Source organism: Plasmodium gonderi, assembly GCF_002157705.1.
Source record: "Plasmodium gonderi DNA, contig: Chr01, whole genome shotgun sequence".
Lineage (NCBI taxonomy): Eukaryota > Apicomplexa > Aconoidasida > Haemosporida > Plasmodiidae > Plasmodium > Plasmodium gonderi.
The window spans coordinates 5,509-33,020 of NW_021628925.1; the positions used below are offsets into that span (position 1 = coordinate 5,509).

At 21.5% G+C, this 27,512-nt stretch overlaps 5 protein-coding genes across 5 annotated transcripts; all 5 read right to left on the minus strand.

The window, feature by feature from the left end:
• Positions 1-320: 320 nt before the first annotated feature.
• PGO_010000 (variable surface protein) lies at positions 321-1,170 on the minus strand (the record flags this gene model as incomplete). The annotated part of the gene is made up of 2 exons (XM_028685646.1): positions 321-950; positions 1,066-1,170. 2 exons carry the CDS (start codon positions 1,168-1,170, stop codon positions 321-323), a joined length of 735 nt encoding a protein of 244 aa, XP_028541447.1.
• A 9,418-nt stretch (positions 1,171-10,588) lies between these two features.
• PGO_010010 (variable surface protein) lies at positions 10,589-12,584 on the minus strand (the record flags this gene model as incomplete). Its single annotated transcript, XM_028685647.1, has 3 exons — positions 10,589-10,750; positions 10,880-12,412; positions 12,558-12,584. The coding sequence occupies 3 exons, from the start codon at positions 12,582-12,584 to the stop codon at positions 10,589-10,591; spliced, it is 1,722 nt and encodes a 573-aa protein (XP_028541448.1).
• A 2,260-nt stretch (positions 12,585-14,844) lies between these two features.
• PGO_010020 (variable surface protein) lies at positions 14,845-16,380 on the minus strand (the record flags this gene model as incomplete). The annotated part of the gene is made up of 3 exons (XM_028685648.1): positions 14,845-15,009; positions 15,089-16,255; positions 16,339-16,380. The coding sequence occupies 3 exons, from the start codon at positions 16,378-16,380 to the stop codon at positions 14,845-14,847; spliced, it is 1,374 nt and encodes a 457-aa protein (XP_028541449.1).
• Positions 16,381-19,970: 3,590 nt separating this feature from the next.
• On the minus strand, positions 19,971-23,154 carry PGO_010030 (variable surface protein; the record flags this gene model as incomplete). The annotated part of the gene is made up of 5 exons (XM_028685649.1): positions 19,971-20,129; positions 20,251-21,126; positions 21,293-22,042; positions 22,186-22,902; positions 23,092-23,154. 5 exons carry the CDS (start codon positions 23,152-23,154, stop codon positions 19,971-19,973), a joined length of 2,565 nt encoding a protein of 854 aa, XP_028541450.1.
• A 1,754-nt stretch (positions 23,155-24,908) lies between these two features.
• On the minus strand, positions 24,909-27,157 carry PGO_010040 (variable surface protein; the record flags this gene model as incomplete). The annotated part of the gene is made up of 4 exons (XM_028685650.1): positions 24,909-25,073; positions 25,186-26,052; positions 26,232-26,975; positions 27,110-27,157. The coding sequence occupies 4 exons, from the start codon at positions 27,155-27,157 to the stop codon at positions 24,909-24,911; spliced, it is 1,824 nt and encodes a 607-aa protein (XP_028541451.1).
• Between the last annotated feature and the right edge of the window lie 355 nt (positions 27,158-27,512).

Consider the following 27,512-nt stretch of genomic DNA (forward strand, 5'->3'; position numbering starts at 1 on the left):
ATCATGTACCATAACAATGAGCTTATGACTTTAACACTATATACTGATCTACAATATAACATATGAAAAATTAATAATGCTCAAATATATTTATATATAGTTAATGCTTAAGTTCGCTCATGCGTATAATTAATGGTATATAATCATAAATAAAACATATGTATAAAAACAAAATATATGAACATAATTACACTTTTGATATATATTTAATGGTTATTCATATATAACATCTATAATAAACAAACTATTGATGAATCCTCATTAAAAATTTTATGACTCTATATATATTTAGGTAATTTTTATTTACTGAATTCTTCATTCTAGAATTTACAATATAAACTAGAATCTATTCCACCAGTATTCCTTTTTAAATTTTCATACTTTATAATTTTCATCGTTATGTAAATTATAGCTTCCAGAAATATAAATGACAATAATATAAAAAAGACAGGGCGTATTATTGATAATTCAGGTTTCATAAAAATTTGAAGCATGTTTTTTGTCAAATAATCTACAATGTGTTTTATCAAGGGGAAAATTACAACAATTACAACAAAAAGAGAAGTAATAATAAAACTTAGTGCGTAATTCGAGCGCAATTTTTTTTCAAAAGTTTCATTATAAATTTTTCTTGGTCTATTAATTCTATCCATTATATCGAATATTTTTTTTTCACAAGAACAATCAAACTTCCATATTCCTTTCTTTTTAGCATATCTAGGTTCATATGTTTGCATATAAGCATCCAAATGATTTAATGCCTCCTTTTTTTTACAGGTAGTTTTGTAATATTCTTCATTTATTGTTTTCTTATTTTTCCCATAAATAGAATTTATTTCAGACAATCCGTTTTGTTTTAATTTCTTCTGAATTTCATTTTTTGCCAATAATCTGCCTATTCCAATTATTCTATTCATATGTACGTTACTCTCCCTTTCAAAAACAGAAGACTATAGAAGTATATGTATATATTACTAATTAACAGTGTAAAATATATCATAAAGAATTGTCCTTATAGCACTAAAATAATTAATATATATATAATTATTATATATAAAAGCAAACACTTACCACATCGTTCATATAATGATTCATCCATAAAAAAATTAAAAAAGCAGATATTTTGAAAAAAAAGATAAGCTCACCTTTTCGCATCATGAAAAACTTCATTAATATTGTAATTTAATTATTAGTTAAGAAGACTAGTCATATAATGTTTGTATGACGATAATAAGGGTGAATTTGTTATTATATTAATTTCCTTATAAAAAAAGTAATCGAATTTTATTTTTTCTGTATCTATGTTATAGTTATAAACAAAACATACCTGTAAATATATCCTATTGAAGATGTTATTTACATATTTTATCAAGAACTTCAATTAATTATTAAGTTAATGTTCATACAAAAAATATGAAATAATCATATTAAATTATTTTTATTATTCATTTTGTTATCTCCTGAATTTTGTTTATTTTAATGTGTGGTGTAGGTAAATGTTATTTGGACTATGTCTCTGATTTAATCAGAATAACAATTTATTTTTATAGATTCATAGCAATAATTCTAAAATCAATTACGTATACCTAAGAATTAATAACATTTATTTTGGAATAAATTTATATTTATAATGTAAAATGCTTTATTTTATACATATAAAATATGCGACACGTATTATTCAACATAAATAAAATATTTTTTATATTTTCTTGTTATACAAAATATTTGAATAATTTAAATTATAATATACACATAATTTATGTAAACATAAATACTATTTTTATGAGAACAACAATAACGTTACATTTATCATTCGAATTTTATATTAATTTAATTTTTTTTTTTATTTAGAAATTTATTTTATTTTTATTAAATAGAGTATATAAAATATATAAATTCCATATTTTATTTTTTTTCAACAAATATAATTAATATGTGTGTATTAAATTTGAATGTCAAGATAGCAAAATTCATATATATACTTTGACAACATATTTATATATAAATATGTAGCGTGTTTATTTTGAATAACTCTTATTATTTTAAATATTACTATTTATGAAGATACATAAATCCACCTTGCAAAATAATTATGCTACATTTTTCGAGTTAAACGCGTATTTAACGTAACAATTTGCGTTATCTTTCATATTTAATTGCCTCCTTACGACGTATATATTTAAAATGAATAATATTATTATACGTATATTCATACAAAATTACATTAATATGATTAGATATAACGAATGGAATATTATTTAAGGCTTATCATTTATTATATTCAAAATTTTTTAAAGATCAATGGGAAATAAAGTTTTATAAATTATTTAGTACACATTAAGTTCAAAACCTATTTACAGAACAGTGTATTGCTACTTATAAACAGTAAAAACACACTAAGAGGTATAATGTATATGCACATGTATAACTGTACATGTTATTAAAATATATTATTTCCACCTCTACATAATGCCACCAAATGTAAGGTGTAGAAGAAATGTTGTAACATAACATAACTATGTTAGCAGAGTAAAATAAATATAAATATTTTGTATAACACTTAACCGGATATTACCATATAACAACTGCAATAATAAACGTTAACATTTAATAGTTGTATTTTTTTGAACATTGTTCGACCTTTAACGTAAACAAAGTAAATTATTTATGTACATAATCCATAAATAGTTGATACCTGAGGTAAATCGCTATAGAAAATGATATTTTAAAAGAAAATTAAAAAAAAAAATTTCACTTCTTAGTACAATCGTTTAATTATGTATTCTAAATTCAAATAAATAATTGTATGCTAGTATATTTAGTGATACATAAAACATGGTTATACCATGACATATTTTTTTAGAGTATTCTTTTTTGCCATAGTGTGTCTTCACACAAAATAGTGTGTTCTATTTTTTGGAACAATATACTTCATAAAATCATGAAATTTTTTTATGTTTACAAATCCTTCCCATAATTACAGCGTTTCTGGATTACATTCTTAGGTCTATATTTTAATAATTCTTTTTTTATTACATAAAAAATGGTTGATGAACCTTATTTTCATATATTGTAGCGGTGTACGTGAGTTATATTTAGGTTCGATGCATAAACAATATCTATTATTTAATATATTATATATGTTAAAAGGGGCTTGTGATACAGCTTAATATAATAATTGTGCATACATATATATATATATATATATATATATATATACATATTTAACTTATAGACTCATTTAGCACATTTTATCTCTAATCAAAACATATTATTTTACCAGAATTCATATAATCTAAGTTTCTTAGATATATATTTGTTTCTAAGTAAATATTTTGTAATGTTATCCTCTTCATAATGATTCAACTATACTTATATATAATTGAATGTTTGTATGATTATAGATTGTTATTAATGTAAAAGTGAATGAGAAACAAAATAATGATACAAAATTGTCTTCAAAATCTATTTATTATGGTCTAAATGCAATAAAATAGGAAATGCATAACAATAACTCTAATAGATTGTAATAAATATATTAAAAAGGAAAAGTAGAAGCCATGTAGGGATATTTTTATATACTTCCATTAAAATTATAGAAAATGGACAAATGAATAAATTTAACTATATTAGGCATAAACGAATGATATCCACATATATTATAATAAACAAAAAATTCAATTTATGAAAAAAGAGTAAGATTATGCTTTGAAACAAATATATTCAAAATGAATATATACATAAATATTTCAAAAAATTTCAAAAAATTGATGAAGACATATTTGATAAAAACAGTGTTTAAGGAAATTCTATTGTTATATATTCTTCAATTAGGGATTTTATAGTAGGATGTTCTACATTTATGCACAATCAAACTGCTTATCCACATGTTATATTATTCTCATTGATGGCTATCATTAAAAATAATGCTTTATATTTCAATAAAAATTTCTGTGCATAAGAGTTTTTTATAAAATAAACGTACATATAGTTTTTTAATTATGTATAATATGTAAATTGATTACCTGAATACAGAAATATTATAGATTACTATATTATTTCACATATTTTAATATATGCAGAAATAGAATAATTCATGGAAGTATTCATGAATCATATTAAAATATTGTACAAGGATTTGATAACATATATAATTAGCAAATCCATCGTTTTATGAAATCATTATCTTTTTCTGTATATCATATTGTTTTTGCTCATATTTTAAATTCTAACATGTTATATATATGCATAGAGGAACACTTTGTATATTACAAATGATTATACATATATATCTCAGCCATCTAAATGAAGCATTAAGTAAATTGGCTTATTAAATATATATTTTTTATGATTTTCAATAGTCATTTTTTTTTATTAAACTATTTTCATTAAAAAAATGTAGTGCATCATATATAACAAGGTCTATATTATTTTTCACACATACATATGCTGTTAGTATGGTTCCTTCATAATAAACTGACATATAATTTCTATTTATTTATGTGATGAAGTATGAAGAAAAAAGCATTTTATTTGTTTTAATTTGGAATTTGTGGTATGTTTAATATTTCTTTACAACTATTAAAGCATTTTCATAATTTAAGTTAAAAATTCAGCATAAGTAGCATAAATATAAGTATTTTTTTATTGTAATTATGTTCGTAAATATATTTTTGCTTGTATACATCAATGAATACAAGAATTTACATAATTCATTGTTTAGGTTTTTTATTATTATAAAAAGTGTTATTACCAATAAATTTTTTAATGGCATTTGATATAAATTAGTTATTTCTTTTCTTTTTTCGGAAAGCAAAAGTGTAACTTAAAAACTAAAAATATATATAAAATATTAAAAACTAATTCGTCCTTGAATTACTTATAATGTAAAATTATACAAGTCTATTATGTTCTAAAATACACGATGCATGATTTATCCTGTTATTATTCATATTAAGCATTTATATTAGACATATTAAAAAATAAAAACTTAAAAATATAAAAAGTCCATAAGCACAATATATATTATAGGCAAGCCTAAATTTTGCACTGAACTCAAATATTAATAGAAATTATAATGTCACTAATTCCTTGTCTTGTATGTTTTTCATTGTGTAATATACGTGTGCTTATATGTAAATTATTTAAATAAAAAAATATATACACAATTATAATATTAAATAAAATGTTGAAATATATTATATTAAAGAATTCAAACTTATTCTGCTTCTATTTTAGTTTCATATCATGTAAATTAAAATAATTTATTTAAATAACCAATTATATTTTATTATATTGAGGCAAAGTTTTAGCTAAGCATGATAAACCAATAATTGGTAATATATGAAACATAAAACATAAACACTAAAATTAAAAACTAACATCATTGAATTCATTCAGTAAAACTTATATAAAGTAATTATTTTATCCTTTAAAATATAAATTCAATTAAATTTTTCATATTAATTTATTTCTTCATAATAACGCAATAAAATTATTACCAAATGTCATAAATACACAGAATACACATTTTATATAGCAGATAAATAGTACTATAATATTTTTACTTTATTTTTAATAATACAGACAAAAAATTAAATATGCATTTATTAATTATAACAAAAATAACCCTATAAAAGTAGTTGTTATAAAAGAATAAAACTAAAAGTTGAAATGGGGATATATTTTTTTAGCAATAATCCGCTTTAAACAAATATACTACAGAATTTTTATAAATTAATTTTTTATTTTTTTCGATATTTTATGATGAAAATAAGATTTTATTTATCTTCTTTTTTAAAATTTACAAGTGCTTAAACAAAACGGACTGTACCACAATTAATTGTATACGGAGATGAGAATTCATTCTATATCCCAGATTTAAAATATTTATATTGAAAAAGATAAGAAATGAAATATTTATATTTTTTTAAATTCCCTAATTAACATGCTTTTTAATTATGAAGTAAAAACTCATAGAATGTGTATATATAATTATATAGTTATGAATGCAGCTCGTGTTCTTTATTATTCCTAATATTACAAATAATTTCATAATATCATTTTAAACATTATGTCTATTTCATAGGCTATTATACAAAGGAATATATGAAAATGAAAGAAATAGTAGTATTATTTTTTGTTTTAAGATAATCATATCCTCTTTATTATTACATATACTCAGATATAAAAGACAATGAAATATATATCCATGAATAAGCGTATATATCTAATAATCCCCTCTTTTTTTTTTAAATTACTGTGTACTTAACCAAAAGAGTTCCTTAGTACTTATACTATAAAAAATCGATAAAAGAGAATAATATAAATATTGTTATATATTTGTATAAGGACTCCATAAGTAATAAGAGTAAAAATGATTATTTTTATAAACATTTATTTTATATTGTAAAAAGTTATGAATTTTAAAGAGATAAAATGATTATTTAATTCTGAATTAATACTCATTTGATGTAAATTATTATCTTTTTAACGGATCATTCAAAAATCCTCGTGTTACTAATAGTTAAAGCACTTAGGTGTTGTTGTTGATCATGTTGTAAGTATATGGCAATTTTTTATTTATGATATCCATAAAGTAAATATGTATGGGTAAGTATGATTTCCATATAAAAATATATTTCTGAAGAATTCTGTAAATTATTAGAAACATTTTAACAAATTTATTGGTTATACTGAAAATTACAATATCATGAAAAATTATATTTGTGGGAGTACTTATTATTCATGTCATAATTGCTTCGATTATTTTAGATAGAGAGTTCTACTATTTTTCTCCTTTGAAATATTCTGTGCAAAATTAGAAACTAATATTTCTACAGGTAATATTTATTCATATTATCATTTATGCGATTCAATGAATTTCTTTACTAATTATGTGCAACTAAAATTATATTTATAACTTTTGTGGAATCGACATTATAAAAATGTTATAAATATGTTCTACAAGTACCAAGAAGCATCTTCATATTTCATATCTATGAATAACAAATATGTAGAACCGTTCAACATAATTATGGTACAACCACAAATAGAATATAATCAATTAACGGATGACACCGAAGAGCCCGAAAGTATTACAATAACCCTAACAAGTAATACAGCGCATGAACAGACTTTCCTTGTTGAATGAGTGGCATTAATAATATTTTTTTTTCAAATTTAACAAGGGACAGGGGATATAAGTATGTAAAATTGTCATGCATACACCTTTTTCTATATTCATCATAATAGAACTATTCTTAGCTCTATCTAGGGTAAAAGTAAAAGCGATATATAAAGTTGTAAAGTTTATTCATACATACTAATAATTTACTTTTATTAAAAATTTATAATTATAATACTAAAAATATTACATAACTTCATTTATTGTTGTTTGTTTTTTTTCCTTTTTTCTTTCTTTATCTTACTCGATTTTCGCGCCCATTTTAATGTAGACGGGGAAAAATAAAACGTGAACTCCTATATAATTATTACACTGAAGAAATCGATTTGACATTTAACAGTTCTGATAGTTGTACTTCAAAAGGAAGCGTACTTTCCATATATTACAGTTCTTTGTACTATGGCGTATACTTAAATAATACAGAATATCAGTTTGTGATCACCTTAAAAAATATGTATTAATGATTGTAATGATATGACAGCCACCCTTTTGTTAGAATATAGAAAAATATGCATATATGCTCATACACATGTTTTGTGTTTTTATATGTACAATCTCAAAATTTTAATGGATTACAATAAGGCACTTTTAGACATATGAGTTATTATTATAATACTATGGTTATATAATATAAAAAGTAGAGTTCAATTATACAAAGAGTAAAATAAAGTCTAAATGTTCTATAATTAGATAATCATCAATCTTTTATTTCATTCAAGTATTACAATAGAGTAAACTACGTAATTTACAATGAAATAACTTGCAGAATTAATGTAAAAACAAGTTTTTTTTATATGTTTTTTTGCAAAATGTATTATTAAAATTTTTACTTTCCTCTAAATTTCATCATATTAATGTTAAATGAAATTACGGAAGACATACTTATTTAAATTTTTTTTTTTACCAAACAATTAAATTTACATATTTCTTCATGCATATTATATATATATAGTTGGAAATATTGAGGAATCTTAAAAGAATTGCTAAAAATATGTGGTTAATTAGAAAAAGGATTATAATATTGTATTATAATATAAATAAAAATTAAAAAAATTATATGTAATTATTATAAGCCTGAATCCAGTATTAGTATCTCAATAATAATTATAACATTTAATGCTATATAATAAACATTTACCTCAATTTTATTATGATCAAATATTCGATGCCTTGTTATATTAATGATAATGGCTATAAAAAAATTATTTCAGTTTTCAAAAGTATGTAATTTTTGTACATATACTTGTTTAAAATTATACATATTACTTATTAAAAAGGTATTTATAACTTATTTAAGCAATATGGTTTTTTATCTTATATTTGTGAAACATTCTTTTATTATGAAAAATGAAAATTCATGGCTTGATTACATTTCTCGATAACACATTTTTGATGTGTTAAAATAAAATTTAACATCTATAAGAATGTATATATAACTAATTAATATATAAACACAAATGGATTGTTATTATAAATTATTAAGTAACCTGTATCATAAATTATATCTTATTACATTAAATTTATTTTTGATATAAAAATTGTATTAATTATTATGATATTATTGTAAATTTATTTTTAATCTTATATTTAAAAACCATATTCCATTAAAATTTTTCACAATCCTCTTAGGAATTTTACAAAAAAAATTCATTTCATAATAATGAATATATTGGATAAACAAGAGTATGTATACGTATATATGAAGCACATTACATGAAGTAATAATATTGTTTATATACTATCGTAGTGGTAATATAGTTATCCTAATATAAATGACAATAATGTGTATTCTTTTATAATATTTTTTCGTTATATTATATTAAATAAAAATAAATTTATTCAATTCTTATTTCATTTACATTAACATAATTTACATTGCTTATTTATTTTGTTATTCGTGCATGAATGATTTTTTGTGTTGAATATTTTCATTTATAGCAAAGGATAAAAAATAATGTTGAATTCCTTATTGCTAATCTGTTATTTATAAGGGTCCATATTTTTCATTTACTGTGTTTGAGCGTTGTAATTATATATTGCAGTTAAAATAACATAAATAGTGCAGAAAAAGATATTTTATGTTCTACAAAAAAGCAGTTTTCTCTTTTAAATTGGATTTTTTTTCTCATTTTTTTATTTTTCAATTTTTTTCATATACGTATACTTAAGGATAGAGTAAAAAATATATAATACTATTTTCTGCAAAACGAGACAGTATCTAATGATTATATAACTATATTTTTACTCTATTTAGCAAGCTTTTTTTCTGTACGAAGAACTGTATTATTACATTTACAGTGAAGTGTATTTATTTATAACCTATGTACTAATATATATATATGAAAATATTTGCATCTTGCTTACAACTTTAGTAAATATAATTTTGTTTATTTATATTTTTTGTTAACGAGAATTCTGATACAAAAACACATAAGAATGATGCATAATGTTATTATATTTTTTTCACATAATTTCAATTAAAAATTAGGGCTACGACAATTAAGCAAACCTTTTTTTATGATTGTTAATTTATATATTATAATGAATTAATATTATTATTACATCATATAAATAATTAATGTAAGACAATTTTGATTAAAAAAAATTTATTTAAAATTATCCTGTAGTACATTGAATTACTTTATGCAACTATGTAATATATCACCTTATTTCTATATATAAACTATGAAAATAGTAAATATTAAATAACACCTGCAAATACACAATTTATTGTCATCATGCTATGTTGATGGATAAGCTACAGGTGAATTCACATTATGTAAGGCAGCACTTATTTCAGCATGCAACATAAATTGTACACTATTCTTGACACATTAAGTAAAATTTATTTATGATATAGATAATCAGTGGATCTACATATATTCTTTTTTTCCCTTTATTCTATAATTTAAAATAACATATTTAATATATTCTTGAAAAAATATAATTATTAATTTTACTTCAAAATAAATTTAGCACTTTTTTATAATTTTTTTTTTGCATATATAGGTAATACTGTGTGTTCTTATGTTGACTTATTAATATATCATAGCTATTATATACATGTATTAAGTTTTTCACATTCATTCTTTAGGTTATATCCTGTTTATGAATTCTTTATAACTCATATAATGTATACATTAATTTATAAATCTCCTTTAGTTAAATGTTTTACTTTTATATTATTTTAAAATAACTTTCTTCAATATAAGTAGAATATTTTTATAATCCTTTAATTATAAATTATGAGATGCTTATATTTTTTCATGAGCCTTATAATAATGATATATCATTTTTTGCTTATTTAATATATACTTCGAAATATACTGAATATATATTTTTTACATTGTTTTTATTTTTCAAACTATAGAAGTTAATATTTAATGGTATTTTTTTATCCCATTATGAATTATATGCTATTTGTACTCTCTTCCTTTTTTGATTTATATTCTTGGTATGTGAAATGCGGTTTGGATGCTTTTTTATATGTTTTTTATAAATATTATTGTTCATTCTTTTTTCCCTTAATATACACCTACGTATCCAGGTTCCGAACGGCGTAAACTAATATATGTAGAAAATTATGTTTAAAGTATATTTTATATATTACTTCAGTATTATAATATTCTAAGTTTAATTAATTATATATTTTATCATTAAAAAATCATTTACTCAAAGGACATTTTTATTTACTTTAAAATAAATAAAAAGCACAAAAAATATTCCAGTAACTAAAACAGTTATGACAAAAATACGAAAAATGGTGTTTGAAAATATATTGGACTTTGTTTCAAAAGAAGTTGTAATACCCATGTTTGTGAATCCGTAACCATTATTGGATATTACAGAATCCAATTGTGTGTGTATTCCAGATGTTTGTACTTCTAACCTGTTTATATAACTGTAGTTACTTCTATCTGTAGTAGACACTGAAACATCTCTCACTATGTCCTCGAAGTAACCCTTAAGATTTTCATTCTTAAATTCATGAAATACTGATGTTAAAAGCGTGCTATGTTTGTTTCCAAAATCTATATGCTCTTCATATTTATGATCAGATTCTCTAAATTCTGATATTTTTCGATTTGCTGGCAATAAGGTAACTCCTGGATATATGTTATCAGTATCTTCATGATCTCTTATAATGGGATAAGCTTTAGCATTTTCTGTAATGCTTGATTTTGTATGACTATCATTAGTAGTACTTCCATAATGATGTACAACATAACCTGTGTTTGTAATTGATTCTAACGCTTTACCAGAAGCATTCGTTAAAGGTGTTTCTCTCGATCCTATATTTTTTTTATTATTACAAACTAATATATTACTATTCTGAACCATGTTACAGTTTAAATCCTTAATTTCCTTAATAGCATCAGATGTAAGAATATTATTTATGGGCTCTTTAGATACAATTTTTTTTTTAATACTTCTCCTATTATAAACCTTTTCATTGTGTCGACGATAAGCTGGATCTTCACATTTATAAGCAAAAATATCACCATTCTGATCATAGACTTCAGTACAACTCAAATATTTAATTAGCATGTCCATTTTTTGTTCACGAGTATTTGAATTTATGGATATTCCACTCTCTTCATTCTGAACTTCTTTGTTTTCCACTTCTCCAGATTTTTTATAATTATGGTTTAACGTAGATAAAATATAATTAGGATTACGTTTGGGGTTATAACTGAAGTAATGACAGTCTCCCCACATACAATAATTCCTATGTTTTTCATATATCGTACTAATATAATTAAGATATTTAACACAAGTATCATATTTATCCTCCGCGCACTTCAAAATTTTATCAAAATTTTTAAAATATTCATTTAAATGTTTTTCCTCTTTAGACCAGTCAAAATCAAAATCAGAATTAAAGAAAAAATGTTTTTTATTCAAATTTTTATATTCATTATTTCCTAAACTTATAATTTTAACAATAATATTTCTAGTGTCATCATCCTTATTATTAGTAAAATGTTTACTTAATTCATCAATTAACCAGTAAGCTAAATATGATTCCTCGAATTTGTCTTTTTTAATTCCATTCCCAATACTACTTAAATTATTTATATTTTTTAAAAATAGCTTGCAAAGTTCTTTAATATCTCCATTTTTGTTAGTTACAGATTCACAATTATCGTTGTATTTATGAATATCCACTTTATCATCAAATTTCTTATATATGTCATTTATAGACAAAATTTTAAAAATATCATCCTGCAATTTTAGTAGAGTGAAAAAATACATAAGTACTAAAATTTATTCTCATCATAAGTATATTGCGCCTTGTACTTCGTAGATAAGGGGCTATTTCAATGAATTATTATTTTACTATAATTTTAACAAATTTTATATACGATACCCATTCATTTTTACTTAAAGCATCCATTTTGCTAAATTTAGGCATACAAATTAGAAATATTAAAATTATATTTATATTATAAAATATCCATCTCAGATATTAATGAAGTAAAAATTTAAATTGTAGTATACTATTGAAATTAAATAACAGAATAATATAAAAATAACATTTATCAATACATTACACTGTATATATATTATACACATGAAAAAGTATATTCTAACAGGGGGTTGTTAATTTATCTAATTTATGAAAATCAAAATATAATTACTTCTTTAAATCATATAATTTTTGTTCATTTATATATCTTATAATAAAAATTATTCAAAGTATATGATTTGACTCCTGTACTAATTTTATAATAAAGTGAAAATGATGATCATATGTATATTATATTAACAATTTACTTATTATTGTTTAGTATTTTACATTTAGTATAATTTTATGATAATTATTCTTAAATATAGTGAAAAATAAAACAGTTTAATTAGAAGTAATAAATATACAAATTAGACTTTTTGTTTACACTATTAACAAGGGTATTATAGATGAGCAAAAAAAACATATAAGAAATTGTAAACTAATTTTCACATATTTAAGTCACTAAGAGAATACTAGTAATGAAAGCTATTTTAATGAAACTTCTAATTGCCTTTATGAGTGTCTATATTATTAAATTAATTAAAATAGATATATTTATGCAACATTAGCTTTGTATGTAAATATAATTGAAATGATAATATATAATAGATAACTATAATCCAATGTGTTCTTAAATCAAAGAGAATATATTAAATATGATATAACTGATAAAAAACTAAAGAATTTCATGGTATCCATATTTAATTTAATAATTTTAAAAATGGAAAAAAACACTTGACTCCATACCTTTCGCTTATTTGAGGTTTTTTTCTTCTACATTTTAGAAAAATAATAAAATTGACAATAATCTTATGACAATGATGTTTTTCACGAACTAAATTGTTTTAGAATGTAATAAAATCAATATATGTTGATGTGAACCATGTTAAAAATGTATTAAAGTTTTGCAATAATTGAATCATTATTTAGTAGTTATTCTTTTAATATTATATATTATTATGCTATTAATATTTTACATTTTATTTGTTTTTGTAGTGTAACTTATATTTGAATTTAGATATGTCAATATTTTATTGCCTATTTTATTATTATATTTCTTATGTACATAATAGTATGGTGAAAATTGAATTTATAAATGTTTCATTTTTTTTCTTTATACTAGCTTATTTTATAGGGGTTCAGATTGTATAATATGTTAAGTGGATAAAAAGTATAATATAAAATGTAGAAAAATGAAAATAAAATTCATTCCTTATATCTGGAAAGTTCAAGTTATATCATAGGAAAATAACACATCAAATAGCATATTAATATGTAAAAAGTTTATAATTCAAATAAATTAGAAATTATTACAGATTTACACATTTATAAGTTAAGTAAAATGAATTCTAACACCATATACCCTAATACATTAAAAACGAGTATAAAAAAGAAATAAATTAAAAAAATTTATTAAGAGATTGTATTATTATTGCAAAAATTGTAATGAGTGTATTATTTCATAATTTATAATATTAATATATTGTTTTGTAAAACAAATGTATGGTTTTAATGCCTTTTGCACTGTATTCTTTAGTTTTGGGTACATACAGATAATGGTTAAATTTGTAATATTACGTTTTTCTATAATTACTTTAATATATGCATTATTTTATAACTATCAACATTAATCATTTTCATATTAATTTCTTAGCAAAAATTATATAATTTTCATCACTACATCATTATTTAGCAATATAATATAGCCATTGTAAAATTTCATCTAATAATTATTTATAATATTACGCCTTAATTTTATTTGTTAATGAAAATAAATATATTTAGTAAATTATTCATTATTTATTGTATTTCGGAAAGTTATACATATATTTTCTATATGTAATGACATATTTAATTAAAATTATAATACTTAAACCTAAGTGTATTCATTTGTACCCAAAAAAAAAAAAAAAATAAAAATAAAATTTTATTTAATAAAATTTTTTAAATATTTCACTTGTAATTATTGAATGACATCTTTGATTTTTAATTTTTTTATTCTAATAAATATATCTTACTAATACCTAATTCAATTGCTTTTTATTATTACATTTATAGAATATAATTAATCACGAAAAAACAATTCCAGTTATCGTTAATATATTTATGAAATTCTAGTAATTATCGTTCCCTAAAATAAGAAATGCTATTTAGATTGATAAGCTATATGTGCTCTTTTATTTGGATGTTTTTGTCTTACAGATTTATTAGAATTAGCTGAAAGTTTTCTTGAATGTATTGGGTCTTTGCTATATATAATTTTTTTATTTTTTCTTGTTTTCCTATTTATCCATGATCCAAATGGAGTGAACTAATGAATGCACAAAAAATGTATTTGAGATTTTCATATTCCATTAATGAATTTTTTAGAAATATGAATTATTAAAAACATTACATTTATATCCTAAGATGAAATTTTGTGTTACCTTATAATATAAGAAAAAAACAAGAAATACACCAAGCGTTAGCATAATTACTACACCAATTCTAACAGGAATATATTCTAGAATATTATATTCGATTTGTTTTATATCATAAAAGTCATATATACTCCTAATACCTGTGTCATCTTCAATATCATTTCTACTATATTCTAATTTTTTAAATTCACCTTCTTCATTCGAATCTTCATTGCTTGGTAAAGTCCACACAACTGACATTGGTTTTCCAGAATGAAGTGATTTTCTATTGTAAGTATATACAGTTACATTTTTAGATAATTTATGGGGCGTTATATAATAACAGTTTGCATACATGCTGTCCTTTTCACCTTCTTTTTTGTTCTCATCCTTATATGACTTAAAACATTTCAAGTAACTAATTTTCATTTGAAGATCTTTTTGTTTCTGACCTTCTGCATTTGATGCTTCAGAATCTACTGGATTAAATGACCCTGATTCTTTTTGTGCATATTTGTTGCCTTCACAATTTAATTTAGATAATAGATTAAGCGGATGATACGCATAATCACATTTAAAATAATCACAACTCTCCCATCCATATTTATAATCAGTACAACATTTTTCAACAACCGAATGTTTTTTATATAGATTGTATATATAATTAAGGTATTTAATGTAATTATGACATTCGTTATTGTCAGAATTAATTTTTCTATATAGGGTCTCATAATTTTCAAAATAATCATATAAATCTTTCTCTTCTTTCCATTCATCAAATTTACCTCCTTCATAAAGGTATAAGCAAACATACATATTCTTTTTCTTAATAATTCTTTCCCTTATATTATTAAAATTAGTATGATTTCTTATGTCATGTCCAGTAGAATCATTATTTTTAATTAGTTTTCTTATTTCGTCATACATCCAATAAATAAAATGTGTGCAATAAGCTTTCCTTTCTTCAACACGTTTTAATTCAGTAATCATTTTAAAATTTCTTGCATATTTTGCATAAATGTCTTTTATCTTTTCATTTCCATTGCATTTATTATATATATCTTGACATTCCTCATTGTAATCAGATATGTTTATAGGTTCATTAAATTTGCTATAATACATATATGAAGGCAAGTCCTTTAAAATATTTTGATCGAGCTATAACAGAAAAAATGAGTTATATATTATAATTAAAATAAATGGAATATTGTTTCATTTTAAATGAATATAATTTATAGAACGATGTTTAGAATAATGATATTGTACAATCTTATCCCCTTCATAAGGCTCCATTTTATTTGGAATTATATATATTAAAAAAAATAGTAATTTTCATAACATCATAAATAAATTTTCATCAAAAATAAAATATAAGAAATTCATGTTTTCATTTAGTCTTCATTGGCTTAAATATATGTAGATAATTATAGATATTCTGTATCATTTTTATGTTATAGAAATGCATAATAACATGTAATAGGATGACTCATACTTAAAGAAAAAAAAATAATGAAGAATTAAACTATACGATTACATAAAAAACATAATTTTATTTTGGCGCACAATAATTTATATGTTGAAGAATATTTCCACATAATATAATGGAATATTAATATGTATCTTATCAGAATATTACCCTTTTGTACTTGTCAAATATAAATTCATGTTTTGTTAACATATTTGCTTATTATAACTTAATGCATGTGTTTTACAATAAAATATAAATTTAAAAAATTTTAAACATTACCTTAATTATTAAATTTCTTCGGAAAATTTCGTGTTTAAGACAATCTGAGATATTTCATTATAGTGTTATAATATGTAGTCTCCTTTTTGGATTTATAATGTAAATTAATATTATAATTAAATAAAAATAAATAAAATACTTCACGAATAAATGAAATTTAAATAAACATAAAATACTTATTTAAAGAAAAAAGTTTCATTATTTGTAAATAATCGCCTAGAAAAATCAGAATGATCTCAAAAATAAAAGATTGTCTTCCACATTTATATCATATTTTTTCAATATACTTTTTTGTATTATAATAGTATTTACTATTTCCATCGTTGTAATATAACATTCATAAAATAAGAACTATACAAAATAAAAATAACTGTTAAAGTTAATAATATAAAATCATCAGAAACGATCTAAAACATATATAAAGTGTAAAATAGGTGTTATAACCTTATTCCACTTTCTCTTAGCTTAATAAAGTTACACTATCATGTTATATAAAACTTGTTAGAACTAAAATTTTATTATGCATTAAATTCCTAAATTGCGTATATAATATTTTCACATTGTAAATTTTCTCAATTTATGGTATTATTTATCATAAATAATGTTTTTTTTGGTTACTATAATTTATATTAGCCATTTTTACTGAAAAAATAAATTTATATGTATAATATTTCATTTCTTCATGCTACTTTGGTTTTTGAATTCATATATAACTATTAGAGTAAAAAAAATGTACACTGAATTGTTTTATATTCTTCATTTTGTTTATTGTGTTAATTTTATTGCAATCAATTGATATAGTGTATTATAACAATAGTTTAAACAGAAATATGTATGACTTAGCGTTTTTCAGAGTGATGATACCAATATCATTTTTTTTTTTTTTTAAAATTATCGCCTAAATACATATTCTCTCCAAGTACAAGTATTCTAGGGGATAATAAAAATTTATTTTCCTTATATTATAATTATATTCCATACATTTATCTATATATTATATAAAAAATATTAGTTACTTTGTATTTATCACACTATATTAATATTACATAAATTATATCTATTATTAATTTGTAATATGCATCATATTTATTTTGAACGCATATTATTTACTATGTCAGATTACATTTAAATATAATTATACACCTTCAATATATACTTAATATATGTCGTGTAAAACATTGCTAATTATACTGTTATATAATTTTACACTTTATGTGGAATATATATTTTGTTCTGTAAATAATTGAACGTAAACTTAATATTAATCCTAAATGATTCACTTATAAAATTAGAGGAATAAAATATAAATGAGAATAATGAAAATGTGGTCAAATTTTATACTGTCATAAAATAATTTACTCAATAATATCTATACAGTGTCAAAGAAAAAATAAAAATATTCTTTCTTTTATACAATTTATAATAACTTTTTCTTTCAGTCTAGCACCCATATTTCCACGGTGTTATTTAGTTGTTAGGCTTAAAAAATTGCCCAGTTTTTTTTTTTCTATTTTTCCATTTTAAAATTAATATTTCGTTAACGCTTGAATAACATTATTTTTTCTATGATCCTATATTATTAACCACAAATTTTATCAAAACTAACATGGTTTATTATAGAATATTTAAATAAGTTTACATAATATTCTATGTATAAAGTTTGGCATAATGTCATGCAAAGAAGCAGACAAGAAAGCGGAAAATACTCATTATATATTCCAAATTGTTAATAAAATATTTATCATATTAATATAAAAAAAAATATGGAAATGATTAAATTCATTTTCGTATTTTGTGAAATATTAAAGTGAAATTAATGCATTAATGTATAATATATTATTCCTTTGAAAAATGTATTCATATTTTATGTTAAACATAATGTATTTAAATGATATAGGTATTGTGAAAATAATACTATATTCAGGTTAAAAGAACCATTTTATATTGTTGTCATTATGACTAAAGAAAACCAGATTTAAATTATCATCAATAACTAAATTAATTATTCAAGTGAAAATTAAAAACATAGTTAATAAAATGGTCGACATTTTACAATAAAACAAGTATTGAAGTGATAATAAAATAAAAAAATACATATTAGCACTAAAAATTCTTTTGGACATTTACCGAGGTGATCTTCTACCATTCTCATTAATAATGTAAAAAGGGAATAATTTATTATTATATTAACTAAACTACTACAAATACTTCATATAATGTATAAATATGATTGAAAGAATGTCTCATATTTATAGTATACTAAATATTTTACAGTCTACATTATATTGTGTACTTTGGTAATAAGTAAAAATACATATATATATAATAACTCAAATCGTAACTATAATTTGATATTTTCTTTTATATTGACATAATTACATGTGCTCAATTGGGTACACGATTATGAATGTTTATAAGTTAAATGACTTGCATTATTTGTAACTATTAATCTTAAGATATAGCATTAACGTGGATTTATTTTCCGATATGCATAAATATATCACTTAATAACTAGACTATATTTAAAATTTTTAATTCCATACAATGTTAGTAAGAATATATTCCACTATAGAGAATTTATACTTATTCCTTCCTGGTTTTAATTGGCTCAGAACTTATAATATTTTCTATTTCATTCCATTAAAATATATGATAGGTAATTTGCCATTTCGAAATAATTTTATACATTCTTTATTCATATGTATTTTGGAGTTTTACATGATCAATTCTTATAATTTTTTTATTCACAATAAAATATATATGTCAAAATAGAGTGATTTATTAAATGCATAAATCCAAAATTTTTTTTATCAAATTTAACATTCTTGATATAAGCGTATCTCAATTAAATAATATTATATATTGATGGTATTTTCAAAATTTTAAAAATATTTCCTTATACATGAAATTTAATACTGTAAATGATTATATAATTTTACAATTATTCAGCGTATATAACATACATTTTTGTCATTCAAATATCTCAATTTATACTTTTATTTTGTTTTTACTTTTTTTAGCTTCAATTCTTTTTTAATGAAATCTCATTTGCAACCCAATTTATGAACTGTCTAGCTTTTTCCATATTTTTTCCTCTTCTAAATGAAAATGCATATAGGAAAATCATTAAGAATGATAAGCTACATTTACACTCTTATTTTTTCTACTTCTATTTGCACTATTGTAATTATTTTTTGATAAATTATTTCTACGTTGTTGTTCAAGATTATAATTTTTATTTTTTTTCAGTTCCCTTCTATGTAAGAATGATCCAAGCGGAGTAAACTAATAAATAAAAAAATATTGTAAACCTCATCAGATATTTGTTAAACAATAAAATATTGATGTAACTATTAAATTCATTGTATTATCATTAAATTTTTATACGTAATTATGTAATATGTACTTTATAAAAAACGAAAAAAATTAAAAAAATTCCAAGTAATGAGAGAGTGCTTAAAACGAAAATATTGAACAAATCAAATATTAATATATGCTTTGTGCTTTCAATAGCAGGAAGGTGAAAAAATTCAACATTCTTTAATTCTTCGTATGAATTATTTGATCTATCTGTTTTTGATTTGTGAATATCTTCATCCCGTTGTTCATCAAATCTATTTTCTCTACTTATACTGCTTTCATTTTCGTTGCAACATAGTTTCAATAACAATTTGTAGGGACTGTAATCTTTATCGCATTTAAAATAATTGCTACAATTATTTAGGTAACTGTTTTTTTTTCCAAGATATTCGCAGCATTCATTTATATGGTTTTTATAATTCTTACTAATACGAATAATTTCTTTACACCATTTGTCTTTTGTTTCTGGGATAGAACTGTTAACGATATCCAACAGAGTCTTGTGATTAACAAAATAATCATGTAGTTCCTTTCTTTCCTTCAATTCAGTAAAACTGATATTACTATCATGATTATAGTTACAATACTTCTTTAATTCTCTATTAATAATGTTACCTATATCACTAAATTTGTGAAAGAATGGTATGTCGCTTAAACTATTCCATTTGGCGCCAAATGTTTTCCATATCTCATCATATATCCAATGAGTAATGTAACTACAGCCTTCAAAGAATTCGGATTTCCCATTATTAGATAATTCTCTTAAATTTCTTACAAATTTATAGCAAAGCTCACTAATTCCAGGATAGTCCATTTCAAAATTAAAGATATCAACACATTCATTACAGTACCTTTCAATATCATTAGAATCATTCAATTTTTTGTATTTCATATATGAAGGAAATTGTTCTGAATTTAATGCCTAAAAATTAAAAAAAAAAAAAAAAAAAATTATATACAACAATTACTCACTGAGCTAAATATAATTTTTTTTTATATTTATTATTATAACATATTTTTAAATGATAATGAAAATAATTTTAATACATAGTAATAATACACATATAAGTTTTTAAATAATATATTACATTATTATCTGTGTCTTTGTTATCAAGTGTATTACTACCTTGCGTTAGCATTCCCCCCTCTTGAAATGAAGTTGATGCCTTTCTTTTATGTTCCTTATTGAAAATTAAATCAAAATTAATTAGAGGACATTTTCCTTTTAAAAAATCTAGATCATTATTCAACTTTAATTTAAAATCTGATAATTCTTCAACATACATATAAGATTTTGAACACATGTCTTGTTCATATAACATTGCATAGTACAAGTAAATGTGATTTTTTATGTAATCACAATATTTTGTTATGTTGAAATTTTCTATAGATTCTATTCCTCTTTTTATATGATCATAGAATTCGACAAAAAGATATAACTGCTTTTTTTTTTTAAAACTTTTTTCACTAATATTAAAATTCTTAGGCCAACATTTATTATTTGGATTCTTATTTTGATAATTAATCCAATTCCAAGCAACGTGTAACAATTTAATAATTTGGCTTCTATAAGAACTCCCTTTTATATTATCATGTATCCAATAGTTCAAATGTTCACAGTATTTATTTTTTTTTTCAGTTTTTGCATAAATATTTAATATATTATCCCAATTATCTAATATTGATTTAAGCTTATTACAATATTTATAAATGTATACCTTAATATGAGGGTATTTTTTTAATAAAAAGTCACAAATAAAAGTATTCTCATAATAATCATATTCATTATTTAACATGCTGTAAAATTTGATTATAGGTGTATTATTCGAAATATTTTCCTAGAAAATAGGGACAAAATGTACTCGTTCAAAAAAATAATTCATTAACTATATATATAATGTGTCTTTGGCGAAATTCAAAAAAAATATATCATATAAATAATAAGCATAAAATAATTTTCTTTAAAAAAAGAAAAGTTTACCCCCTCTAATAGCTTTTTAAGAAAAGGATATGTTGTAATTAAATTTTCTATAAAGTTATTGGCTTGCCTTTGTATTTTCTCATTTTTACATCTTCCATTAAATGGTAACAAATAATTTACATTAATTGCTTTTTTTAAATATTTTTTAAATTCCTTACATACTTCTGAATCAGCAGTATTAGAACAATCCCTAACCATCTTGTTATACATAACAATACACTTTTTTAGGTAATTACAATATGAACTGTTGTATATTTTATTATTTATAATACTAAAATTTTTATATGGATCATAAAATACAAAATAATCATATAAATGTTTCATCTCTTTTATTTGGTTTAACTTCATATTATAAAACTCACAAGGAATATTTCTATCATTAAAGATCACATATTTTAACTCCTCCCATAGATTGATAATGCTTTTTATGTCCCTTTCATTAATATCTTCCTTTAGTATTTGATCATAAAACCAATATTTTAAATATATACATCCTTTATTAACATTATAAGCATTATCTTTATCAATAAAATAATTGCCCCCAGTATTTAATAATGTTTTTATATTCCCAATAAGTTTGTTAAGAATATTTATTGCTGAAGCATCTATGTCTTTATATAAAATATCAATGTCACAATAAAAATCATCACCATTTGTGTACTCATTATTCAAAGTATTATAAAGTTTATCTAATATTGAGTTTTTTAAATAAGAGTGCTACAAATATAATTTAAAAGAATATAAGCACATTAATCATTATTGCATAATATGTATATTATATAATAAATGAACAAATATAAGGCACACAGAGTTTATTAAATGTCTTCTATATAAATATTAAAAGATACCTCAGTAACCAATTTCATGTAATCTACCGAATCTTTAGCCATGTTAATTAAATGTTACTTTATAATATAATACTTTATAAACTCTGTATATTAAAGATATCATAATAGTTATTCCTGACATATTATGCAACCTATATCTGAACTAATATTTAATTCCAAATACATAAATCATATTTTTTTATACGTTTTTATTGACAAGTAGTATTAATACTAAAAGATATTATTATAAATTAAAAATTTGTTATTACAAAAAAGTAATTGCTATAATATATATTAAGTAAATTTTAACACGGAATGAAAGAATATTTTACAGCTTTTGTGATTGCATGTATAGTTCATGAATAGAGTTATACTTCAAATATAAGGAAAGGATATTTTTGTTAAATATACATAAACTCTAGCTTATAAGAGTATATATATATAATTACATTTCCTGTCTCCATAAATATTTTTATTGAAATATAATAATAATATATATTTCCTTTTAGTGTATAGCTACATTAATTCATACCATAAATTACACCACATAATTTGTTATACTCTTCTAATAACCACGTAGTTTTTTTTTTTTTTATTGGTTTTTTCTAACAAACACATAGGAGAAAATAAAATTAAAAATTTTTATTTTCTTCTAACACTAAATAATCTCTTTTTATATTTTAAAAGATAGAAAAAGAATGTGCACATATATGTAATGTAAAATGGAGTGCTTTTTCTATTTAATATAATGCTACTTACAAATGTACACATAGTTTTATTTATTTTCCTTAACATATTGTATATTCAGATAGCAAACGAGAACCAAGAAATATTAGTGCTTATAAATAGAATAATTAATAGTAACATATTAATCATTAAAGAACTATTTTTTATTCTGCAATTTCATGTCTGTGAGAAAAAAGACCTCATCAAATGCATAAAAAAAATTTAATGCTATTAACATAACTATTTTTGAATAATGAATGTTCTAAGTAGCATATTATGAATTTAATATTATATAATATTGAGACTCGTCAAAATTAATTTTATTGTGAAATGATGGCGAGTTAATTAAATTGATTTTAATGTTGTTACATACAAGTAAGAGAAATTGTAATTACAACAAATAATTAAATAAGAAACGTCTAAGAATATAATATGTAATAATACAAATTCATAAATATTTAGGAGTATAAAATAAATAAATAAGATAAAAGCATAAATTAACTAATTTTAAATTTGATAGCGTATACATAGCGACAATAAATATATAAAAATTTACTCTCAAAATTACATGTATTTCTTCAAAATGATAATAAATTTATTTTCCATAACGTATATTTTTCATAAATTAGTTATCACGAAATATGTTAATTTTTTTATTCATTCATAAATTATATTAGCTTACACTAAATAAGGTATCATTAAAATGGCTATACATGTTCTAAAATATGTTTAACAATAATAATCGTATTGTGTATTAATAATATGCACAATTTTTTTTTCTATTATTTATTAAATGTTCCACTTTTTCTTTTCTTTTCTTTTTTTTTTTTTTATATATATCTAAAATATTATTTTTCCTAAAGATGATATGTTTGTTTTTATATGCATTTGTCAGTGTTATATAATACTTAGTTTTCACTAATTTATTTTTTTCAACTTTTTCTTTCTTTTCGTTTTTTTTAACGTTATATTTATCCTAATTTAATAAATTCCCACCATATATATGTGTGTGAAGCATCTTTAATTTTTTTTAAGCCTCATTTAAATAATTCTATATTCTTTTTTTTTAATTGTTATCTCACTCTAAGCACTATAAAATAACCTACATGTGCATTACATATTATAATTTCTTTAAATATATATACATTGGAAGTGTTCTTAAAATGAATATTATCTCAATGTATGATAAGCTAGCTTAACACTCTGATTTCCTACATTTATATTCTTAATTTCATCATTATTCTCTGATAATATATGCTTTCTTTTTTTTTGAAGAATTAAGCTATTCCCTTTTTTTTTTATTCTCCTCTTGAACGAGGATTTAATTGCAGTAAACTAAAATAGAAATAAAAGTTTAAAACACATTAAATATAAACTATTTCAAAGTTACAACAAGCATGCCAGTTATTATAAATGTTTCTAATTTTAATATAGTACTTATATTTACCTTATAAAAAACAAAAGAAATGATAAATATTCCCAATATTGTTATAAAGGATAATGACATGATATAAAACAGTACGTCCAATATTGTATTATCTGTTTTTTCAAAAATATCAGTGATATAACTATCCCCCACGTCTTTTATCATTTCCGCTCGCTCTTTTGACATTTCTGTAACGTATTTAACATAATGGTCCATATTTGTTGGTTCAATTTTTTTGAAAACATTCTCTTCGGGTAATACGTGAGCACAATTTAAATTTGAGTATAGAATGTAAGGATTGTACTTTTTATCACAATTGAAATATTTTCTACAATTACTAAAATAAAAACCGCTAGAAAAATAGCTGCAACAGTCGTTTATATGTGATTCATATAATTTATTCATATGAATAATATATTCACAATATCTCTGTTTATAATCCTGAGAAGTATCACCTTTCTTTTGAATATCATCAAAATAATGAAAATAATCATGCAAGTATTTTTCTTCTTCCCAAACATCCACACTATCATCAAGATAGTACAAGCAAGGTTTTTCATATAATATTTTCCCATTAATCATTATAATCAATTTAAAAAGTTCATTTATAACTGGATTTAAATTGTTAGGGATCGAAGAAGAACCAATTATATTCTCAACATTATTATATGTCCAATAGATCAAGTATGAACAACGCTCATCCCGATCCTTTTTATCCTTTATATTAGATAAATTTTTTGATAATAATTTACAAAATTCTGTGACCCCAGGATAATCTTTTTCTAAAGGTAATACACTAATACAATAACTACAGTATTTATCCATATCATCTTTATTGTTTAAATCAGTGTATACTTTATGTGAAGTTAACATACTTAAGGCATCTCCCTGAATTTTAAACAATAATTTATTTTTCACGATTTATCTGATGACTTTTACAAAAATACAGGTATATTTGAATGATAAATTATGGCATAACAAAAATATTAGGCTTTAAAAAAAGTATTAATTAATATATGTTAATATAAATAATCATGAAATTTTCAAAGCATTTCATGTATTTTCACCATTTCTTTGGTAAAAAATGAGTTTTTGTTGTAAAGTCCAGTTTTATTATATTCTGTCCTATGTGATACTTCATTACCACTATTAACCCTGTATAAAAATTCTATGTTACTATCTGGACATTTTTCCACTAATAAATTCAAATGATCACTATTAATTTTGCTTTCAAAACGTTTTATATCTTCTTTATATACTAAAGATTTATTGCATGATATTTCATGTTTCTTAGTGTAGTATAAGGAAAAAATAGATTGCAGATACTTGCAATATTCATTTTTCCTCGATTTTTCAACTGTTTCAAAATTATTCTTTATCGTGTCAAAGCACTGTAAAAATTCATATAGTTTTTTCTTATTTTTGAAATCTTCTTCACTTACATTAAGATTATAATGCCTGCATTTATGAGTTCCATTATATCCCAATTCATTTATCTTATCCCAAGCAAAATAAACGTTTCTTATAATTCTAGAACGAAAAGGGTTATCATTTAATTTGTTATACAACCAATAATTCAAATGATCGCAAAAGTTATCCTTGTTTTCAATGCTACCAATAGATTTAAAAATTGTATCCTGGTTTTTCAATATCAAATCAGTGTTGTAACATAATTTACGACTTTCGGAATTAACATTTTTTATGTTACTTTTTATTATAATGTCACATATGTTAGATCTACTACAGTTGTTATAGCTTTTGTTAAACTCTTTATAGAATTTATTTATAATAATATCATCAATAAATCCATTCTAAAATAAAAGAAAACAGAAAATATATAAGTATTTAAAAATTTATATTTCACTAAAAAAAAAAATTAAAAGAGTATATAACTGTTGAAATGGAAATACACAGAAAATTATCACAACAAAAAATCAATCATTACTTGCTCTGCTAATTTTTTAAGATCATCATCCAGAGTGACATCATCCATTTTGATAAATAATCCAATAATATTAATAGTTATGTACACAAATGTATGAAAAAAGAGGAATAATCTTTTTTTTTATATGTTAATGATAACTCTTAATTCATTTTAAAATGTAAATAAATAATTCTTGGAAAAAATATAAACATTTATTCAGGCATACTTTTGTGTAATTTTTAGTAATATTCTTAATAAATAAAGCAAATATACTTAATTTTTGAACTGTTAACATAATATTTACAATTATGTCATAACTTCACTTAATTAAATACATTATTATTTTATTAGCTAGACAAAATATCTAATATTGGTAATATAAATAAATATAAACTGTGATGTTTATTAAATTCTACGTATTCTT